Below are 18,655 nucleotides of genomic sequence, written 5' to 3'. Positions count from 1 at the left end.
CATTGCATAATCTTTTGCTATTTCATTTAAATTTAAAATATCTTTCTGTAAGTTATCTTCTGAATTTGTAATTATTATTTGGTCATCAGCAAAAAGGAGTGTGTTTAAGTTCACAGCAGGAGAAAGTTTAATACCTTGGTGGAAATTTTTATTCCATTTCAAGGGGACATCCCTGTTGGACTCCTTGGTCTATCTCTCTCAGATATGACAGTTCATAATTTTATCTTATTTGTATTTGATTATTTTCATATATACTCATGATAGCTTTTAGAATATTATTTGATATTTGTCTTTCTTTTAACATATTAAATAAAATACTTCTTTTAACTTTATCAAATGCTTTTTCAAAGTCAATAAATGTAATATTTGTTTCTAAATCGTATTCTCTTCTTTTCTCTATTATTAACTTTATGCAAAAGCATACATGACTGTCCTTTTCTGAATCCATTTTGTGCTTCTAAAATAAAGTTTTCAGAATATTTTATTAGTTTGTTATTCAAAATTCTGCTATATATTTTGTAACAGGAATTTAGATACTTATATCTCTATAATTTTTAGGGTCATCTCTGCTACATTTTTTAAAGATAGGAATCACTATTCCTTTTTTCCATTCTATTGGTGGGTTGCTTGTTGAATAGATTTTATTTAAAAATAATAAGAAATAATAATTACATGTTAGTTAATTAACATTAGGACACATTGGATTAGGTAGCAGATAAGTGAGTTAGAGAGGAGATTAGCTGATAGTCAATTAGAGAGGAGATTAGCTGAAGAGGGATGCTGTTGTCTATCCTACATGTTAATGACATTGGAGAAAATTTATATGGGGATATGCAATTCATTGAAAAATCAACGATCACACTAAAATTGGGAAGGGCTATGAGGCGTGACAACGTTATTGGTCTAGAAAACTAAAATAGACCGGCTGTGTAGACATATGGATAAATACATTTATATATGAATTCAATAAAAAAATAGAATTCTAAAATGAATTCAATTTTTAGATGTGTAATGTTTAGAAGATCAGAAATCAAGGATGGAATGGCATGTACAAAATTGGTGTGGGACATCTTGAATAATGTGAATGAGTGACCTCAGGAGTAGGATGGCAGATGTGGACTAACACATAAAAAGACATAAGCTACAAATGTAAGGACAAAATATGGTAGATTATGTCAAATAATCCAAAATGTTATGGTTACTCAAACAGTGAGAGAAAAATCTAGAAAAACAAGTGTTGAGTGGCAAGAAAAATCCAATTAAGTTAGGATTTTTTCTCCTTGCAAGCAATCCCTTATGCTGTTATCTAGAGAAGTAAACATATGTCTAGGGAAATGAAATAACTGACTAATTTGATTTTAGATATTAAATTATTAGAAAATTTTTCAACATGGTCACCAAGATATCTTCATGGGTAGAAGTGCATACACCCTATTTTGGACTCTTTGGTTTATTAATGCATGCAGACACACTAGTAGAAAGGCAAACAAAGGCCAGATCCTAAAGTCCCAGCTGCCACTTTCTGCAGATGCTGTGATGGTATCTTTTTTTTTTGTTGTTCCACTGAAGGTCTCAAGATGATCTTTTCAACTGGGCACTAGATCTACTGACATGGACAAATAATCTTGTCCATGTCAGTAGATCATTTGATGTTATGCAAAAATTCAAGATACGAGATGCATTTTGGTACCATAGCAAAGTCATAGCCTTTAGCTAATACGCTAGTTTCAGCATCAGATAACAGGCAACCAGAAATATTCACAATCCATTTATTTATTAGCACAATGACTAATTATTGGATATTGTTCTTTGTATTTCTAAACAATCTTTAGCCCATTCTCATGGAAGACATTACTAAATAAATAAATTCCATGTGATGATACAGCATTCCCCCTTTATACAGGAGTTCACGGTACCATCTAGTCCCCACCCCCCAATTTTATCCAGGCTGCGGAACTGGCAGCTGATGAATCATACCTATGGCTGGGTCAGTATTCCTGACTGTAATCTGTGTGTGTCCTCGGACCGGTTTGCCTGATTGCGGGATGAAAAACACCATATAAACTTGCGGAAAAACCCTGCTGTCCACGTCCAAGACCGGCTAACTTGGCTATGGCTGAGGAAGATCCTGGAGCTCCTCGCATCGTTGACGGGAATCGAACCTAGGACACTCCTTCCCCAGGCATATGGTTGCGAAGCGCAAAGCCACTAGGCTAACTGCACGGACGAAGACATTACTGCAAACTGATGAAAAAATATGAATCTTTATACTGTAAACAAAAAATTACTCCTGACAACATTCCCACTAATAAATGGATTGTGAATGTTTTTGGTTGCCTGTTATCTGATGCTGAAACTAGTGTATTAGCTAAAGGCCATGACTTTGCTGTGGTACCAAAATGCATCCCGTATCTTGAATTTTTGTGTAACATTGAATGCAATCTGTTGGGACATTCCAGCGAAGATGCTAATAAACTATTCTTTGAAGTTGTTGGTTCACTTTTTAAAAGAAAATTACCTCCACGCAATTTATTGAGCGCTGAAACCCTGGTGTTAGTTTCATTAAGAAAATATAGCAATATATGTATTTCGAAGGCATATAAAGGAAAAGCAGTAGTGGTACTGATTATCGCCTTATCTATTACCTATTCATGAAAAATAGATATTATTTATCTATGAAAAATAGACTGCCTTTTACAGGATACCTCCAGCTATCAAGAAATTAATTATAACCCTGCAAAAAATACAAATCAAACAATTAAATAAGCTGCTTGATGGGATCAAATTACTGTGGACAAGTTGAACACTCATTTTGGAAGAACTCCTCGTCTATGTGGCCTCCCAAAAATTCATAAAGAAGGTTATCCAGCAAGACCCATAATGAATTGTATTGACTCTCCCACCTAAAGAATTGTTAAATTTCTGTCACATTTATTAACTGCTTACACTGGATCAAGGATATTCAAATACTAGAGACGGATTTGTTAGTCAGCTTTGACATTGTTTCCCCTCTTTACCAACATTCCATTATCTGACACTGTTAATTTACTGTATGATAATTACCCTCCTGATATTGCAAAGATTTTTGAATTTCTTATACAATCAGGATATTTCAGCTGGAAAAACAGCTCTTTAGACAAGTTGAAGGTACTGCCATGGGTAGCCCTCTGTCTCCACCTTTGGCAAACCATTTTTTGAACCATCTAGAAGATACCTTGTTCTCATCCATTCATCCCCAACCTTCTCATTGGTTTCGTTATGCTGATGATGTCTTTGCTATTTGGCCTCATTCTGAAAATGAACTTGCCACTTTCCTACAACAGATCAACAGCCTTCACCCAAGCATTCAGTTCACCATGGAAAAAGAAAAGGCTGGCAATTTACCATTCTTAGACATCCTAACATGCACAGCCTCCGGTAATTTATCAACTAGTGTTTATCAAAAACGTACCTTCATCACACCTCTCAAAAAATTGGTGTTATCAAGTCCTTAATTAATAGAGCACATAAGGTGTGCTCCTCTCCCTCAAGCTTACAACAAGAACTTCTCACTATCAAAAAATTAATGGAATTTAATGGCTACAACCCTAATCAAATCCAGCAGTGGACTCCTATGTCCCAACACCTCAGGATTCTTCAACAGACCGCAGGGTTCCAAACCCTTATATTTCTGGCATCTCAGAACCGATCGGTAGAATTTTGAAGTAGTATCATCTCATTCCCACATATTTTCCGATCAACAAAATTTTTCATCTGTTACCATCTACAAAAGACAAACTGGCACCTCTATCTGGTGTTTATCAGATACCGTATGCATGTAATCTAACATACTTTGGACAAACAGGCCGTTCTGTAGAAAAAAGAATTAAAGAACATCAATATTATATCAAATACATGAAACCTCAAAAGTCTAGCCTGGCACAACACAGTATTGACACTAAACACAATATCCAGTGGGATAAAGCTCGTCCTCCATAGACACAAGTTTAAATATGAATACCTTTATCAAAGGTATTCATATTTAAACTGCTCTTTAATATCAGCCAAATTTGAATTGGAACGATTGTCTCTCTCTCTCTCTCTCCCAAATGTTTGGGAGATTCTTATCTTATGTAACCATCAAAAATAGTTGTTTAATAATACAACTATTTTTGATATTAGTAGGCAACAGTTTTTAATTGGTAAACCACCAACTGCTGTACGTACTTTGTAACCTGGTTCCTTTAAGTTGCTTGTTTCTACACACTGATGATGTACTGTTATTTTCAGTTGTACTTTCATTTCATTAAAGTTAATTACTATGGTTATCGGGTAATTTATTATTTATTATTGTTTCCTATTTTCATTTGGATTGCTTCTCTTTTTCATTCATTTGGATTGCTTCTCTTTTTCTTCCTATTACCATTAGTTTTTTTTATATTAAAATTGATTTTTCATATTAATTATCAAGGACTTGTAAAAAGGAATTAAAAACTTCTTTATCCCTACTTGTTAATGTGTGCTTCAATAGCCAAGTAATCTCATGGGCTATCTTAGCAATATGGCCTCTAAACTTTAACTCTCTTTCTATCACCACCATCCCTAAATCTCTAACCTCATTTATTTCCTGGAGTACAATGCCATCAACATGATACACATGGCTTGTAATCTACTTATCCCGAAATGCATAACTTTACATTTCTCGACATTAAACTTGCACCTGTTAACTTTTACCCATACTGACGGCCTATTTAAATTGTCCTGCAAGCTCTCCACATCGCTTTGATTAACTACTACTCTACCTAATTTTGCATCATCAGCAAACAACTGAATATTTCCTTTCAGGTTATTTCCTAATATCATTTATACACAAATTAAACAGCAGTTGTCCCAGCACTGAACCTCCTTGCAGTACACCAATAGTCACCTCGATTCTTCCCCTCCATATACCACTTTTTGATATCTGTCTAGCAGTCACTCTCTTACACATTTAACCAGTGTCACATCCATCATCATTTCTTCTAATTTGCATTCATCTTAGTTAAAGAATTCTTTTGCTCTAGCATTTATAATGCATGAAATATTCCTATGCGATTTATGAAAAAAAACTGCTATTCTCACTTTTATTCTTTCGTTGATTAAACAAAAACATTGACATAATTCAAATGGTTCCCTCCCCCTCGATATGTTATTAATGCTAAAGTAATGTATTTTTTATTATTATGATTATTATTATTATGTGACATCTCCAGGGAGTCCAAAGACTCATCTAGGGAAAGTGTGCCAACAGCATCGAACAATTGATCTCCTTCCAACTACTAAATGCGCTCAAACTTGCTTAACTTTTTGCATAAGCCACTAGTAGCAGAGGCTCTACCAATCGACCAACCTTTGAAAGTATGACATTCAGGAGGTAGACATAAACCTCATGACACGATGGTATTAATATCAATAATGAGGCAATATCAATTTTGTTATTTCTATGTAATGAGATTATGTCAATTTGTTTATGTGTATTATGCACACACTTAATGCAATTCTTTCAGATGCATCTTGGATCCTAGGGTTTCTAAATAAGATATTATAAAGGCCTTCTAAACTATACTTTGAGATCTTTTATCTTTAAAGGATGAATTCATTCTCTCCTCTGACTCATTCTATTAATAGTTTGCTTCAATGTACTTAACAAGTCTACTAGACTGAACATTTTTCCCAACAAATTCCTGAAAATAATAAATGCTCATTAGTCAGTTTTTTACCAGTTCTATTCTCAAAATATAAAACTTCTTAATTGGGACTATGCAGTGTTTCCTTATTAAGCATATTTAGATTAATTATGGCAGGTTGATATAGGTGGATAGTCATGGCAGAAGAATAACAGTTGCAAAGGATATAGTGGAATTATTGAACGAGCACTTTATCAGTGTATATCATACTGGTGTAAATGATGTGGTACAATATATACGAGGGAAGTCCAGAAAGTAAGTTCCAATGGTTGTCAGAGAAACAAAAATATACTTACAAAAAAAACTTTATTGGAAATTAAAGTAGACATCTTTCATTACTTTTCTACATAATTTCTGCCATTGTTCAGGCATTTATCATAACAGGGCACCAAGAGTTATATACCTTCATTGCAGAAGGTTGCTGCCTGTGACACAAACCACGTATTGACTGCTTCTTTTCACCTTGTCATCATCTTGAAACCACCAGCCACCAAGGAAAGATTTCAGATGTTTGAAAAGGAGAAAGTTGCTTGGTGTGAGGTCAGGAGTATATGGAGGATGATGGAATTGTTCCCAGCCGAAGGTGGCGAGAAGTTGTTGTGTTTCGCATTCTGTGTGTGTGGGTGGGTGGGCATTAGTCCAAATCGTCAGTCACTAAAGATGGTCGCCCACTCCATTCATCATCGTGCACACCTGTCCTTCCTTCATTAAAAAATCATACCCCATCGATTTTACATGCGGTGGGCGATTTTATTTTCTTTCCAAGAAATGTACGCACTGCGAGAAGTCTGAAAATGGCGCCATCGCCTTGCTAATGAATCAACAAACTCAGCACACATGATCACAATTGCAATCGCAGCACTGTAGTGAAAATATTTTAAAAAGGAACTTACTTTCTGTACTTCCCTTGTAGATGGGAGACAGGTATTAGGAGAATTGGAAGTGAAAGAATCAGAGGTGTATCAGGTGTTGATTGAGTTAGATGTTAATAAGGCTGTGGAAATGGATGACATATCACCACATATTCTTAAAGAATGTACTTAACAGTTAGCTATGCTCTTGACCTGGTAATTTAGTGAGAAGAAGGCAAAATAGTACCACTCCACAATCATGGTTCTAGGACAGAAGTTTCCAATTATAGACCAGTTTGTATAACTGTAGTTGTAGTCAAGGTGTTGGAGAGATTGGTTAGGAACAGAATACAGGACTGGGTTGATAGACACAGCATTCTCTATGATGTGATCAGCATGGATTTGTAAAAGGGAGGTCTCGTTTTAATAAAAGACTTGCATTTTATAATAAGATAAGGGAGAATTTCATACAGTAATATTCTTGGATTTTGCAAAACATTTGATAGATTACCAAATAAGTTAGCATACAAGCTGCAGATCATGGGAATAGATAGTATATTTCTTAGATCAATCTCTGATCCATTATAGATGGATCAGAGATTGACTTTCTGGATGATACTAGCAGGTTGAGTACGATGGAGCAGGGTCTCAAAAAAAAAGGAGGGTAACCAGTGGTATGACCCAGGGTGCTGTTCTTGGGGCCCCCTGCTGTTTAACTTGTTCATAAATGATATATCATGTGGACTTACTGGGAATCTTCAGTTGTTTGCTGATGATGCAAAGTTGGGAAGAATTATAAGTAGCACTGCTAATGTTAATTTCCTTCAGGAAGATTTGAATAGGCTTTTGACTTGGACAAAAGAGTGGGGTTATAGTTTTAATATTAACATGTGCAAGGTGTTGCATTTTGGAGTCCAGAAATATGAGACTGTGTATCATATTGATGGTGATGTACTGTAGGAAGTGGAAAATATTCGAGATTTGGGAGTGATGTTTGATAGTAGAATGAAGTTTAGAGAGCATGTTGCAGGTGCTGTACATTGTCTTCTTCTTCGACCTTTTGGTTCTGTCCACTGTTGCACGAAAGTCTTTCCCATGATTTTCCAGACAACTCAGTTTTCTGCCTCTCCCATCCATCTCATTCCTTTGTCTTGCTCCATCCATTGGTCTCCACTCTGTTGTTTTTCTAATCCATCTCCCATTCATGCATCTGGCAATATGGCCAGCCCATCTCCACTTAGCCTGTTTAATGTACTTTACAATATCCATGACACCTGTTTGGGATCTTATCCAGGTATCTGTCTTCCTATCTCTTATTGTTATTTTTAGCATACTTCTCTCCATGCGATGTTGTGCTGTTCTCAGCTTTTTGTTTAAGGCTTCTGTTAAAGTCCATGTTTCTCCTCCGTATGTTAGGACAGAAAGTATGCACTGGTCGAAAGCTTTCAATTTTAGACTCATAGGGATGTCACTTCTGGATATGTCTCTCATTTTCCCATAAGTCATCCATCCAAGGTGAATTCTTTGTTCAATCTCTTTTCTTTGGCAATCCCCAAAGGATAACAATTGGCTCAAATATACATATGAAGTAACTTGTTCTATTTCATAGTTTTCAACTTTGACAGTTCTATGGGTTATGTATTTATTCATCATTATTTTTGTTTTTTCTCTATTTATTTTTAATCCAATTACTTTGGAGGCTTCATTTAGCCTTTCTTCTGGATTTTCAAGATTATCTGCTATTAGGTCAATATCATCTGCAAATTTCAGATGATGCTGCCTTTCTCCATTTATATTTATTCCTTTTGTTTCCCAATCTAAAGACTTCCTATAGTGCAGCTGTAAATAATTTGGGAGATATGGTGTCGCCTTGCCAGATGCCTTTTTTGTATTGGGAACTTTTCACTGTTTTTATATAATTTAATTACAGAAGTTGCATTATTGTAAATATGTTTTAGTGTTTCAATATATGGTTTCTCAGTTCCCTGGGTTTCAAGTGCTTTTAGTGTTGTAGATGTTTTAACTGAATCAAATGCTTTCTTGTAGTCTATATAGGCCAGACATAAGGGTTTACTGTATTCAATTGATTTTTCAATAAGCTGTCTTAATGTGTGAATATGGTCCAAAGTATTGAATTCTTTCTAAATCCAGCTTGTTCATAGGATTGCATTCCCTCTAGTTTAAATTTTATTCTATTATTTATAATTTTTGTGAAGACTTTATACATGGTGGGGAGTAGGCTTATAGGTCTGTATTTTTTAATTTCTTCCTTATTGCCCTTTTTAAAAATTAATATTAGAAGTGAATTGTTCCAATTTTTTGGAATTTTTCTCTGTTTTAGGCATTTATTAAAGAGTTTAGTCAGCTGTTTTGATGACAGGGCTTCCTCTCAGTTTCAAGAAGTCTATCATAATTCCACCTGGGGTCTTTCTATTCTTCATTTCTGGCAGTGCCATTTCCACTTCACCTTGTAAGATCTCAGGGGCATCGTGTTCTTCTTCACTCCAGTTATCCGTAGAATGAAGTTTAGAGAGCATGTTTCAAGTGCTGTACATTGTAGTGCTGCTATAATAAGAAGTACTCTAACATGTAGGGATAAGGAGGTATTTGTGTATAAAACACAGGTCAGACCAGACTTAGATCACTGTGCTTAGAGTTGGTTACCTGGTTTCAATATGATGTGAAAGCATTGGAGAGGATCCAGAGATGAGTGACTAAGACAATATAAGGACTCTGGAATGAAGAAATGTGGATTGCAGAGTTTGGTGGATAGAAGGAGAGGAGGTGATATGAAGAGAGATATTTAAGTTGGTGAGGAGATTTCATCAAATTAATCCAGAGGGAAGGGGATTAAAAAAAAAATAATAAAAAGCAAGACAGTAAGTACCAAAGGTCATCCCTAGAAGTTATGTAAAAAGTGTGGTGGGGAGGGGTGTGAGGAGATTTTTTTTTACCTGGAGTATTGTGAGTGAATAGAACACATTACCAGAATATGTTAATATAGGAAATGTTAAAGAATTTAAGATTTAGTATGAAATATATGTTATCATTTGAATGAACCTCCTACAATGAGACTGCTAACCTCATGGAGGATGTAATAATGACAATAATAACTACTATTTTCTGCTACAAGTATGTTTATTGTGGTCCTAGGAACTCTCTCTCTCTCGCTTTCACCCCCCCCTCGTTCGAGGAGAAGTACTGTACTCCGAGGTACAGTAAACGTATGTAAACAGACAAGAAAGTCTACTTAACCATGCTTGAAAGGATCATACATTGAGCATTCTTTCACCTTTGAATTCCACTGCATAATAATAAATACAATAAGATAAATTATTATCATTTTAGATACAAACCTGAAGTTCCAAAAGAGGAAGGCTAGGATCTCTAAGAATTTTCATAAATATATCTACTGCTACTGCCATCCTGTGACTGTAATATGGATCACAAAGAGCATAACCTGCAAGAATATTTTCTAATTCCTGTCGTGCAGTTTGGAAGACTTGATTTAGTTTGTCTCCATGTACGCTTGGAACTTTTGTTTCAGGAAATTCTCCAGTAAAAAGCTGAGCCTGCAAAATAACAAACAAAAAAAAAGTAAATAAAAACCATTTTTTTAAAACAGTAGTTCAAGTTTAAAATTAAAAAAAAAATAATATTTTATGATATTCTTGAATTTCCTAATTTTTATTACCACAACAGGGCAAAATTAAGATGGAAAACACCAGAAAACAAAAACTGTATCAAGGATATTTTACTAGATTTTACATTCTTGTATTCATCCTTATTTTATCTAAATATAAGCACACCAAGTCAACTGCTCTTGAAGACAAGTTAAATACTCTACATACAAATAGACTACACATGAAGATATTTCCCATGGAATTTAAGATATTATTTACTTTATTCTCAGATAAAATAAAAAAAATCAAGAACTTAATTTCTTGTCAAGTATCATATACAACAGAAAACTATACAACAATTGTACATACAATTGGTGTACCATAATTATGTACAATAGTTACTTCTCCCTTTATGTATGTATTAGGCAGGTGACTACAATAATATTGGAAATTTTTTCTCTTGTATTCCTCAAGTGAAAAGATAACATGAGAGTGTAAAGCAAATGACCAATGAAATCAAACTGTAACTGCAGATGAAAAAGAGGTTATGGAATAACAATTAAGACAGAGGTGGAGAGAAGTTATATCAGGAATAGAAGACTCAAGCCAGGCAACTAGCATGGTAAAGAATACAAAAATGGAATAGGAGAAGATGACATATATTTAGTTTAATCCTTTATCCAAGTGAAAGTAAAAAAGTTTGCGCCTGAAGTATCTTCAGGACTTGGGCAACTCGTGGCAAAGGTGGATTGACTTCACATCACTTGCCTTAGTGATGGGTAGTGAAAACTGGTCTGGGTAGTGCAATCACTATCCAGACTAGTTTCGACCTTTATTGAGGTCTCTTCAGTGGGAGCCAGACCCAGAGGTGATACCAAGATTGAAGCAATGTAGAAGTCATATTTCCATATATGAGTTGCCAAAAGGTGTCACACTTTATTATTATTAAATTACTCTGGATTAGAGAAAGATGTTGAAAGTTTTTTCACTTGGTAATGAGCACTGCAATCCATAGAAAATCCTAAGGAATTTTTTCATGTGGCCAGTAGGAAGATTGTAGAAAAATGATATGGTTAGATGGAAATGGGATTCAAGTGAACAATGCAGATGACACACCAAAGCAGTTTAATGACTGCTTTATTGAGGTATTTCATCTCAGAAAATCGGGTTTCATTCCTAGAGTATGAGGAGAATGTACTTTGAATACTATGCATCCCAGAAGTCAATAAGACAGACAAATTGTCTTATTCACTTATTTAATTGTCTTATTGTCTGAACCATGTTTTAAGAGAATGTGAGATGGAACTGAGAGCCCCATCGGCATAGCTATTCAATGAAAATCTAGCTAGTGGTAAATTACCCAGGAATTAAAGTGACACTGCTTGGATAGTGGTAGAAAGGAAACATCAAACTATAGAACAGTCTGTATTTTATCTGTAATCGTCAAGATTTTGAAGAAATTACTGAGAGATCATAAAGTGGGCAAATGAAGGTAATAGTAACTGTGAGTGTCAGCATGTATTCATTAAGGGATATTCTTCTTTCACTAATTTTGTTTTATAATAATGTAACAAGAGTGGCTGATGAGGGGAATCGACATAATAGGAGTGACTGAAACAAAAAAGACAAAAACTGGTGAGATCTTTCTGAGCAATAAATACAAAATGTTATATTCAGGCAATGACAATCAAGGAAAAGAAGGAGTAGCCATAGTATTCAACACAAAATACGAGGCTAATCTTCTTGAATGGCAGGCAGTCTCAAGAAGAGTGATGTGGGCATATATGAGAATGGGGAACTGGACAATGAGACTTATTTGTGCCTATGGCCCCACAGAAGGTTCTACTAAGGTAGAAGTGGAGGAAAATTTTTGAGGCTTTAGAAAAAGCAACTGACACAATGAAAAAGGAAAAGTTGGTCTTTGTTGGGGATCTAAATAGCAGAGTAGGAAATGATTGTCAGACATACAAAAATGTTTTGGGAAAATTTGGAGAAAAGAACAAAGCTAATAATATTGGCAAATATCTGTTGGATTTCTGCTCAGGACATGGATTGGTTATTACATCCACATGGATAGAAGAGGCAAGGAATAAGAAAAGTCTTATTGACTATGTTATTGTTGATAGAGATGTTTTCTTCCTGGTGCAGGACACCAGGGTATACAGAGGATCACTATTTAGTCTGTGAGCAGGATAAAATTGAATTTCATATTGCAAAGAATAACATGTAAGAAAGTTTTAAAGTGAATAAAAGTTGAGCATCTCTCAGATGTGAACTGTAGACTAAAATACACAAAGATTATTCAAGAAAAAATGAAAGAGTTTGAGAACAAGAACCAAACCTTGGAGATTCAGTGGGAAGCTTTGAAGAAAACCCTGATTGATTCAGTTAGAGAGGCATGTGGTGAAGTTGTCTGCAAGGATAGAAAAATTAGAACTCCATGGTGGACACAGGAAGTTAAAGAGGCAGTGAAGGAAAAGAAGAAAGCATATCAAAAGTTTCTCGCAAATAAGTCAGCTTGTGCTCTTAGAGAATACAGAGACAAATGTAAGAAAGCTAAACAGTGTGTAAAACTAGCTAAACAAAAGTCATGGGAGGACTTTGCAAAGAACATAAAAAATAAATATCAAGAAGGTGGCAAAATATTCTGGAGGTTGTTGAAGAAGCTTAGGAATGGAGGAAAGAGTGCTGCAAAAGGAGTTAGAGATGATAATGGTGGCATGAAAATGGGAGAAAAAGATATATTGAAGTATGGAGTAATTACTTCGAAAAACTGCTAAATGAAACAAGCAGTGATAGCATAGTGGTAAAAAACACTCAACAGGCATGCAGTCAGGAATACATATCTATACTTGAAGTAGAAAAAGCCATCATAGGCTTGAAATGCAGAAAGGCAGCAGGACTATATGATATTCGACCAGAAATGCTGAAGTATGGTGGTATAAAAGTCTTACAGTGGCTGCACTGCATAGATCAGAATGCCTGGACAGAGGGACGAATTCCCGATGATTGGAGTAGAGTTCTCATAGTACCCATATATAAAAAGGGAAATAAAACTGAATGTGAGAATTACAGAGGTATTTCTCAACTGAGTGTTCCTGGTAAGATATATGCAAGTATACTTGAGAAACGGTTGAGAAGAATTGTGGAAGAAAAGCTTGGTGAAGAACAAGCTGGATTCAGGTCAAATAGAGGCTGTCAAGATCAGATCTTCACTTTATGACAAATAGTGGAGAAATCATGGGAATATAACAAAGATCTGTATTTAAGTTTTATTTAAGGTAGCACGTGGCGGTGAATTTGAGCTGTGCAGAAGAAAGTGATTTTTAATCGGTGAATAGTCCGCTTTTTCCCCCGTTTTTCTACGTTTTTGAGTGCTAAATTGTTTCTCTGAATACGAGTGTACTTCAGTGGTTGTTTTTTTGGAAGTTAGTTGCTGTCGCGATACAATATATGTTGGTACCGTCGGAATCGAACGCGTAACGGTGGAAGACAAAACGAAGCTAAGTTACTGTATTTAGTTATATTTCGTTTATTTAATTATATTTAGTACTTTAAATGTTCTGATGTTTGTACTTTTTTCCCCTCTTATTTATTAATTGAATAATTATTAAAGATTACGCTACTCGGCAGTAAGGAATGATGGTGGATTCAGCAGCAGTCGCAAGTGGCGTAACGCCAAGTCCTCCGCCATTTAAAAACTCAATTATTAGCAATATCATAAAGGACTTTGTGGCATGCAGTACTTGCGGCATGTATGCTTCTCGGGAATTACATATGTGGCTTGTTAAAGAGAGTGGAGAGCGTATGTGCGCCAAATGCAGGCAGTTGGAGGAAATAAATACATTAGATATATCGATATCCGACTTTGTTGCTCCAGGAACGGAGAATAGGAAGACAAGTAGTATGATAGGAGCGAATGAGAAAATAATAGTTGATAGTGTGGAAGGTGTGAGTGACTGTGGAAGTTTAGGAGATGGTTTTGTATGGGAGAGTGAATTTAGATTAAGAGTGACTGACCTGCAGAGGGAGATAGATGAGTTGAAAGAGGAGGTGGAATGTCTAGTGAATGAGAGCAGAAGTATGAAAGATAAGATTAGGAGAATGGAAGAGATAAATGCAAGGCAAATCAGAGTAGGAGAGAGAGAGAATTTAAGGAGTATGAGTGAGAGGTATGGGGGTGCTAGAAGAGGAGAGAATGGAAACAGTAGAAGAGAGGGAATGAGAGAGAGGTATGGGAATGCTAGCAGACGAGAGGATGGAAACAGTAGGAGAGACGGAATGAGAGAGAGATATGGAAGTGCTAGAAGAGGAGAGAATGGAAACGGTAGGAGAGATGGAATGAGAGAGAGGTATGGGAATGCTAGAAGACGAGCGGATGGAAACAGTAGTAGGAGAGACAGAATGAGAGAGGGATATGGAAGTGTTAGAAGTGGAGAAAATGGAAACAGTAAGAGAGAGGGAATGAGAGAGATGTATGGGAGTGCTAGAAGAGGAGAGAATGGAAACAGTAGAAGAGAGAGGTATGGGAATGAAAGAAGAGGAGAGAATGGAAACAATAGGAGCGAGGGAATGGTAAGAGGTATAATGTATGGCGACTCAATGATCTGTGGTGTTCAAGATAGGATGCGTGAGGAGTGTTTGCCAGGAGGAACAATAGAAAGGGTGGCTATGGCAATTAAGAGAGGTGAAAGGGTGAATGAGATGATTGTGATGGTAGGAACGAATGACTTGAGTGGTAATGTAAGTCGGGCAGCGAGAGATATGAGATTTTTGCTTGAGACTGTACGGAAGAAGACAGAAAGAGGAAAAATAGTGTGCGTGTAGCTTAGGTATGATAATGATGAGCTGAGCAGAAGAGCGGTGATATTGAATGGCATAATAGCGAGAATGTGTGACAAGAGAGGACTGGTATATGTGGATGCTTGGAGTGCGTTTGAGGAAAGAGAGGAGTTGTATGCGAGAGACCGTTTACATTTGAATGAGGAAGGGCGTAGGCATCTGGAGAGATTGCTGTTCTGAACGAGTCAGTGTGTCCCAGGGAGGATGATAGCAGGGGTGGCCTCTTGTGGGAATGGATACTTGGGAGAAGGGAGACAATGTCAGGTAACACTGAGCCCAGTGGAGTCTAGAAGGGATAAGGCTGGGTATAGAAACAATGGCATTTATATGCTGTATACTAATGCCAGGAGTATCCGGAATAAGGGAGAGGAATTGGTGGCGCAGATAGCATCAGCCTGGCCAAAAATTATTGCGATCACTGAGACGTGGTTGACAGAAGAGGATATAAAAACAGGAATAGAAGTCGCTGGGTATAGCATTTTTCGTCAGGATAGGAGGGGAAAGCGTGGTGGTGGGGTGCTGCTTATGATAAGTGATGACCTATGTCCTCTAAGAGTGGAGAATTTGGAAGGAAGTGAGACAAATGATTTTGAGAGCGTATGGTGTGAGATAGAGGTAGGCAAGACAGGATATTTAGTGGGGTGTTGCTACAGACCCAGGAGCACAGAGAATGGGGACCAGGAGATGTTTAGGCAGCTAAGTTTGGCAAGTGCAAGAAGAATGATTGTTATGGGAGATTTTAACTTCAGTAGTATAAATTGGAGAGAGGAACATGCATGTAACAATAGGGGAATGGAATTTCTAGAATTCTTGAGGGACAAATGTCTTAGGCAACATGTAACAGAGGGAACAAGAGGTTCAAAAATTTTGGATTTGGTTATAGCATCAGAAGAGTTGATAATAACTGAGTTGACGTCTCTCCCACCAGTTGGAGAGAGTGACCATATGGTGTTGACATGGAAAATGAATAGACATGCAGGAGTATCAAAGAGACGGGAACTTATGTGGAATTATAAGGCAGGTGATTATAATAGTCTTAGACGTCAACTTCGGGAAGTTTCATGGAGGGAGGAATTGGACGGCCGGGATATCACCAGTGCGTGGGAAATTGTGAAAGAATATTTGTTATCAGCAATGGTAAGTTGTATACCACGAGTGAAGAAGAGGGCGCAATTTGGAGTAAAGTGGATGACAAACAACATTAAACAGGAACTGCATGCGAAAAAGAGGCTATGGAAGAGATATAAGGAGACAGGTGAAGAGAGGATGGGTGAAGAATATAAGACACAGGCCAGAAGAGTGACTCGTGTGGTAAGGAAAGCGAAACTGGAATATGAGAGGAGATTGGCCCTAAGATCCAAAGAAAATCCTAGGGAATTTTTTAGCTATGTGGCCAGTAGGAGGAGAAATGACTGTGGAAGAATGATATTGTGGGATAAAAATGGGAATAGAGTGACTGATGCAGAGGACATAGTGGAATTGTTCAATGAACACTTTATTGGAGTATTTCATCCTAGAGGAGTCAGTTTTAATGCTAGAGGGATAGGACTGGTACGAGGTCTGGAGGTACAGGAGGAGAGTGTGTTTCAGATACTGAGTACTCTGGATGTCAGTAAAGCTGTGGGACTGGATGGTATTTCGCCACGAGTTTTGAGAGAATGTGCTAGCGAATTGACAATACCTTTAACGTGGCTTTACAATGAAAGTCTGGCTTTGGCAAAGGTGCCCAGGGAATGGAAGGAAGGTAAGATAGTGCCATTGCATAAGGGTGGTAACAGACTGGAAGTGTCTAATTATAGGCCAGTCTGTGTGTCATCAGTAGTTGTTAAGATCTTGGAGAAAGTAGTGAGGGACCGTGTACAGCATTGGGCAGATGAGGGTAATGTTATCTGTGAGAATCAACATGGATTTGTGAAAGGACGCTCTTGTTTTAGTAATATGCTAGCCTTTTATAATAAAGTTACAAGAGCATTAGATGAGGGAAAGGCATATACTGCAATTTTCTTAGACTTGGCGAAGGCATTTGACAGGGTGCCACATGATAAGCTGATATTTAAGTTGCAGCACATGGGTCTGGATGTCAGATTGGTCAACTGGATTCAGGATTGGCTGTCTGATAGGTATCAGAGAGTTGTGTATGGTGGAGCAGTTTCCAGGAGGCAGAGGGTTACAAGTGGGGTCCCACAGGGCTCAGTACTAGGACCTATATTGTTTAACCTTTATATCAATGACATAGCCAGTGGATTGCAGGGGGATATTCAGTTGTTTGCGGATGATGCGAAGCTGGGAAGGATTATTAGTAATAGCGCAGATGTGGTAGCCCTGCAAGAGGATTTAAATAAGCTAGATAGATGGGCAAATGAATGGGGGTGTCAGTTTAATGCAGCAAAATGTAAGGTCTTGAGGTTTGGGAAACATCGATGGGATGCTGCATACTCTATGGGAGGAGTTATACTGGAGGAAGTAGGGGAGACAAGAGATCTGGGGTTGATGATTGATAGAAACCTGAAGTTTAGGGGACATATTGCAAAGGTGGTGAAGGTAACACAGAGGATTGCTGCTATTATGAGAAGGACACTGACCTGCAGAGATAAGAGGGTTATCATTCCGTTGTATAAGTCTCTGATCAGACCACACTTGGACTATTGTTCTCAGATTTGGTCCCCAGGATTTGAAGGGGATAAATTAACTGTGGAAAGGATACAAAGACGGATGACAAAGATGGTTTCAGGACTGTACAATGATAGTTATGAGGATCGGCTGAGAGAATGTGGACTGCAGAGTTTGGCGGATAGAAGAAGGAGAGGTGATATGATTGAGACTTTTAAACTGTTGAGAGGTGGTTACAGGGTTGACACTGGGGAGTTCTTTCGCTTGGTTGATCAGCGGGAAGGAGTGATGACAAGAGGTCATCCCTGGAAGTTACGAAAGGAAACTGTGAGCAAGAGGGTAAGGAGTGGTTTCTTTGTGTGGAGGGTGGTTGAGCCGTGGAATGCATTGCCTGATGGAGTGGTGGGAGCGAGAACGGTCAGTGACTTTAAAGAGTGGTATGATAAACTTTGTGTTTCTCAGGGGGGGACCTCCCCTCGATGAGTCTGGACAAACTTTATGTCTTAGGAAGGACCTCCCTCGATGAGTCTTTTGACTCCTTGAAGGCCTGAATAATAATAATAATAATAATAATAAGTTTTGTCGATTTGGAAAAGGCATTTGACAAGGTGCCAAGAGAGAAGCTATTCAATACGCTACAGTTGTATGGTATCAATGGGGCATTATATCAAGCAATACTTAGTGTTTATTTGAGTTATAAGTCAGCAGTTAGAATTGAAGGAAGTACAGGAAGATGGTTTAATGTTAAATCCGGTGTGAGACAAGGATGTACATTATCCCCTCTGTTATTGATTATCTATATGGATCACATTATGAAGGAAAGTGGGATTAAACATGATATCAAAATTCGAGATGTTAATGTCAGCTCTTTGCTTTATGCAGACAATGTTATACTTCTAAATAAATCCGCTACAAGTTTGCAAGATTCCCTGACTTGTTGAAGTCTTGACAAGTAACAGACTGATTTGGAGGAAAATTGTAGATAAGAAGTTAGTAATGATGTAAATTTTTCATGTAGTACTAT

At 37.2% G+C, this 18,655-nt stretch overlaps 1 protein-coding gene across 1 annotated transcript in view; it reads right to left on the bottom strand.

Annotated features, from left to right (window-relative positions):
* ACC (acetyl-CoA carboxylase) overlaps nucleotides 1–18,655 on the bottom strand; it is a 1,393,224-nt gene that overhangs the window by 908,656 nt on the left and 465,913 nt on the right. Inside the window, exon 21 of the mRNA XM_090408519.1 lies at nucleotides 9,913–10,128. Within this exon, the coding sequence (XP_090264645.1) occupies nucleotides 9,913–10,128 (216 nt within the window). The remainder of the gene's footprint in view (nucleotides 1–9,912; nucleotides 10,129–18,655) is intronic.

Source organism: Typopeltis vanoorti, chromosome 18 (assembly GCF_054136105.1).
Source record: "Typopeltis vanoorti isolate ZY-2024b chromosome 18, IOZ_Tvanoo_1.0, whole genome shotgun sequence".
Classification (NCBI taxonomy): domain Eukaryota; kingdom Metazoa; phylum Arthropoda; class Arachnida; order Uropygi; family Thelyphonidae; genus Typopeltis; species Typopeltis vanoorti.
This window is presented reverse-complemented; position numbering and strand designations above follow the sequence as displayed.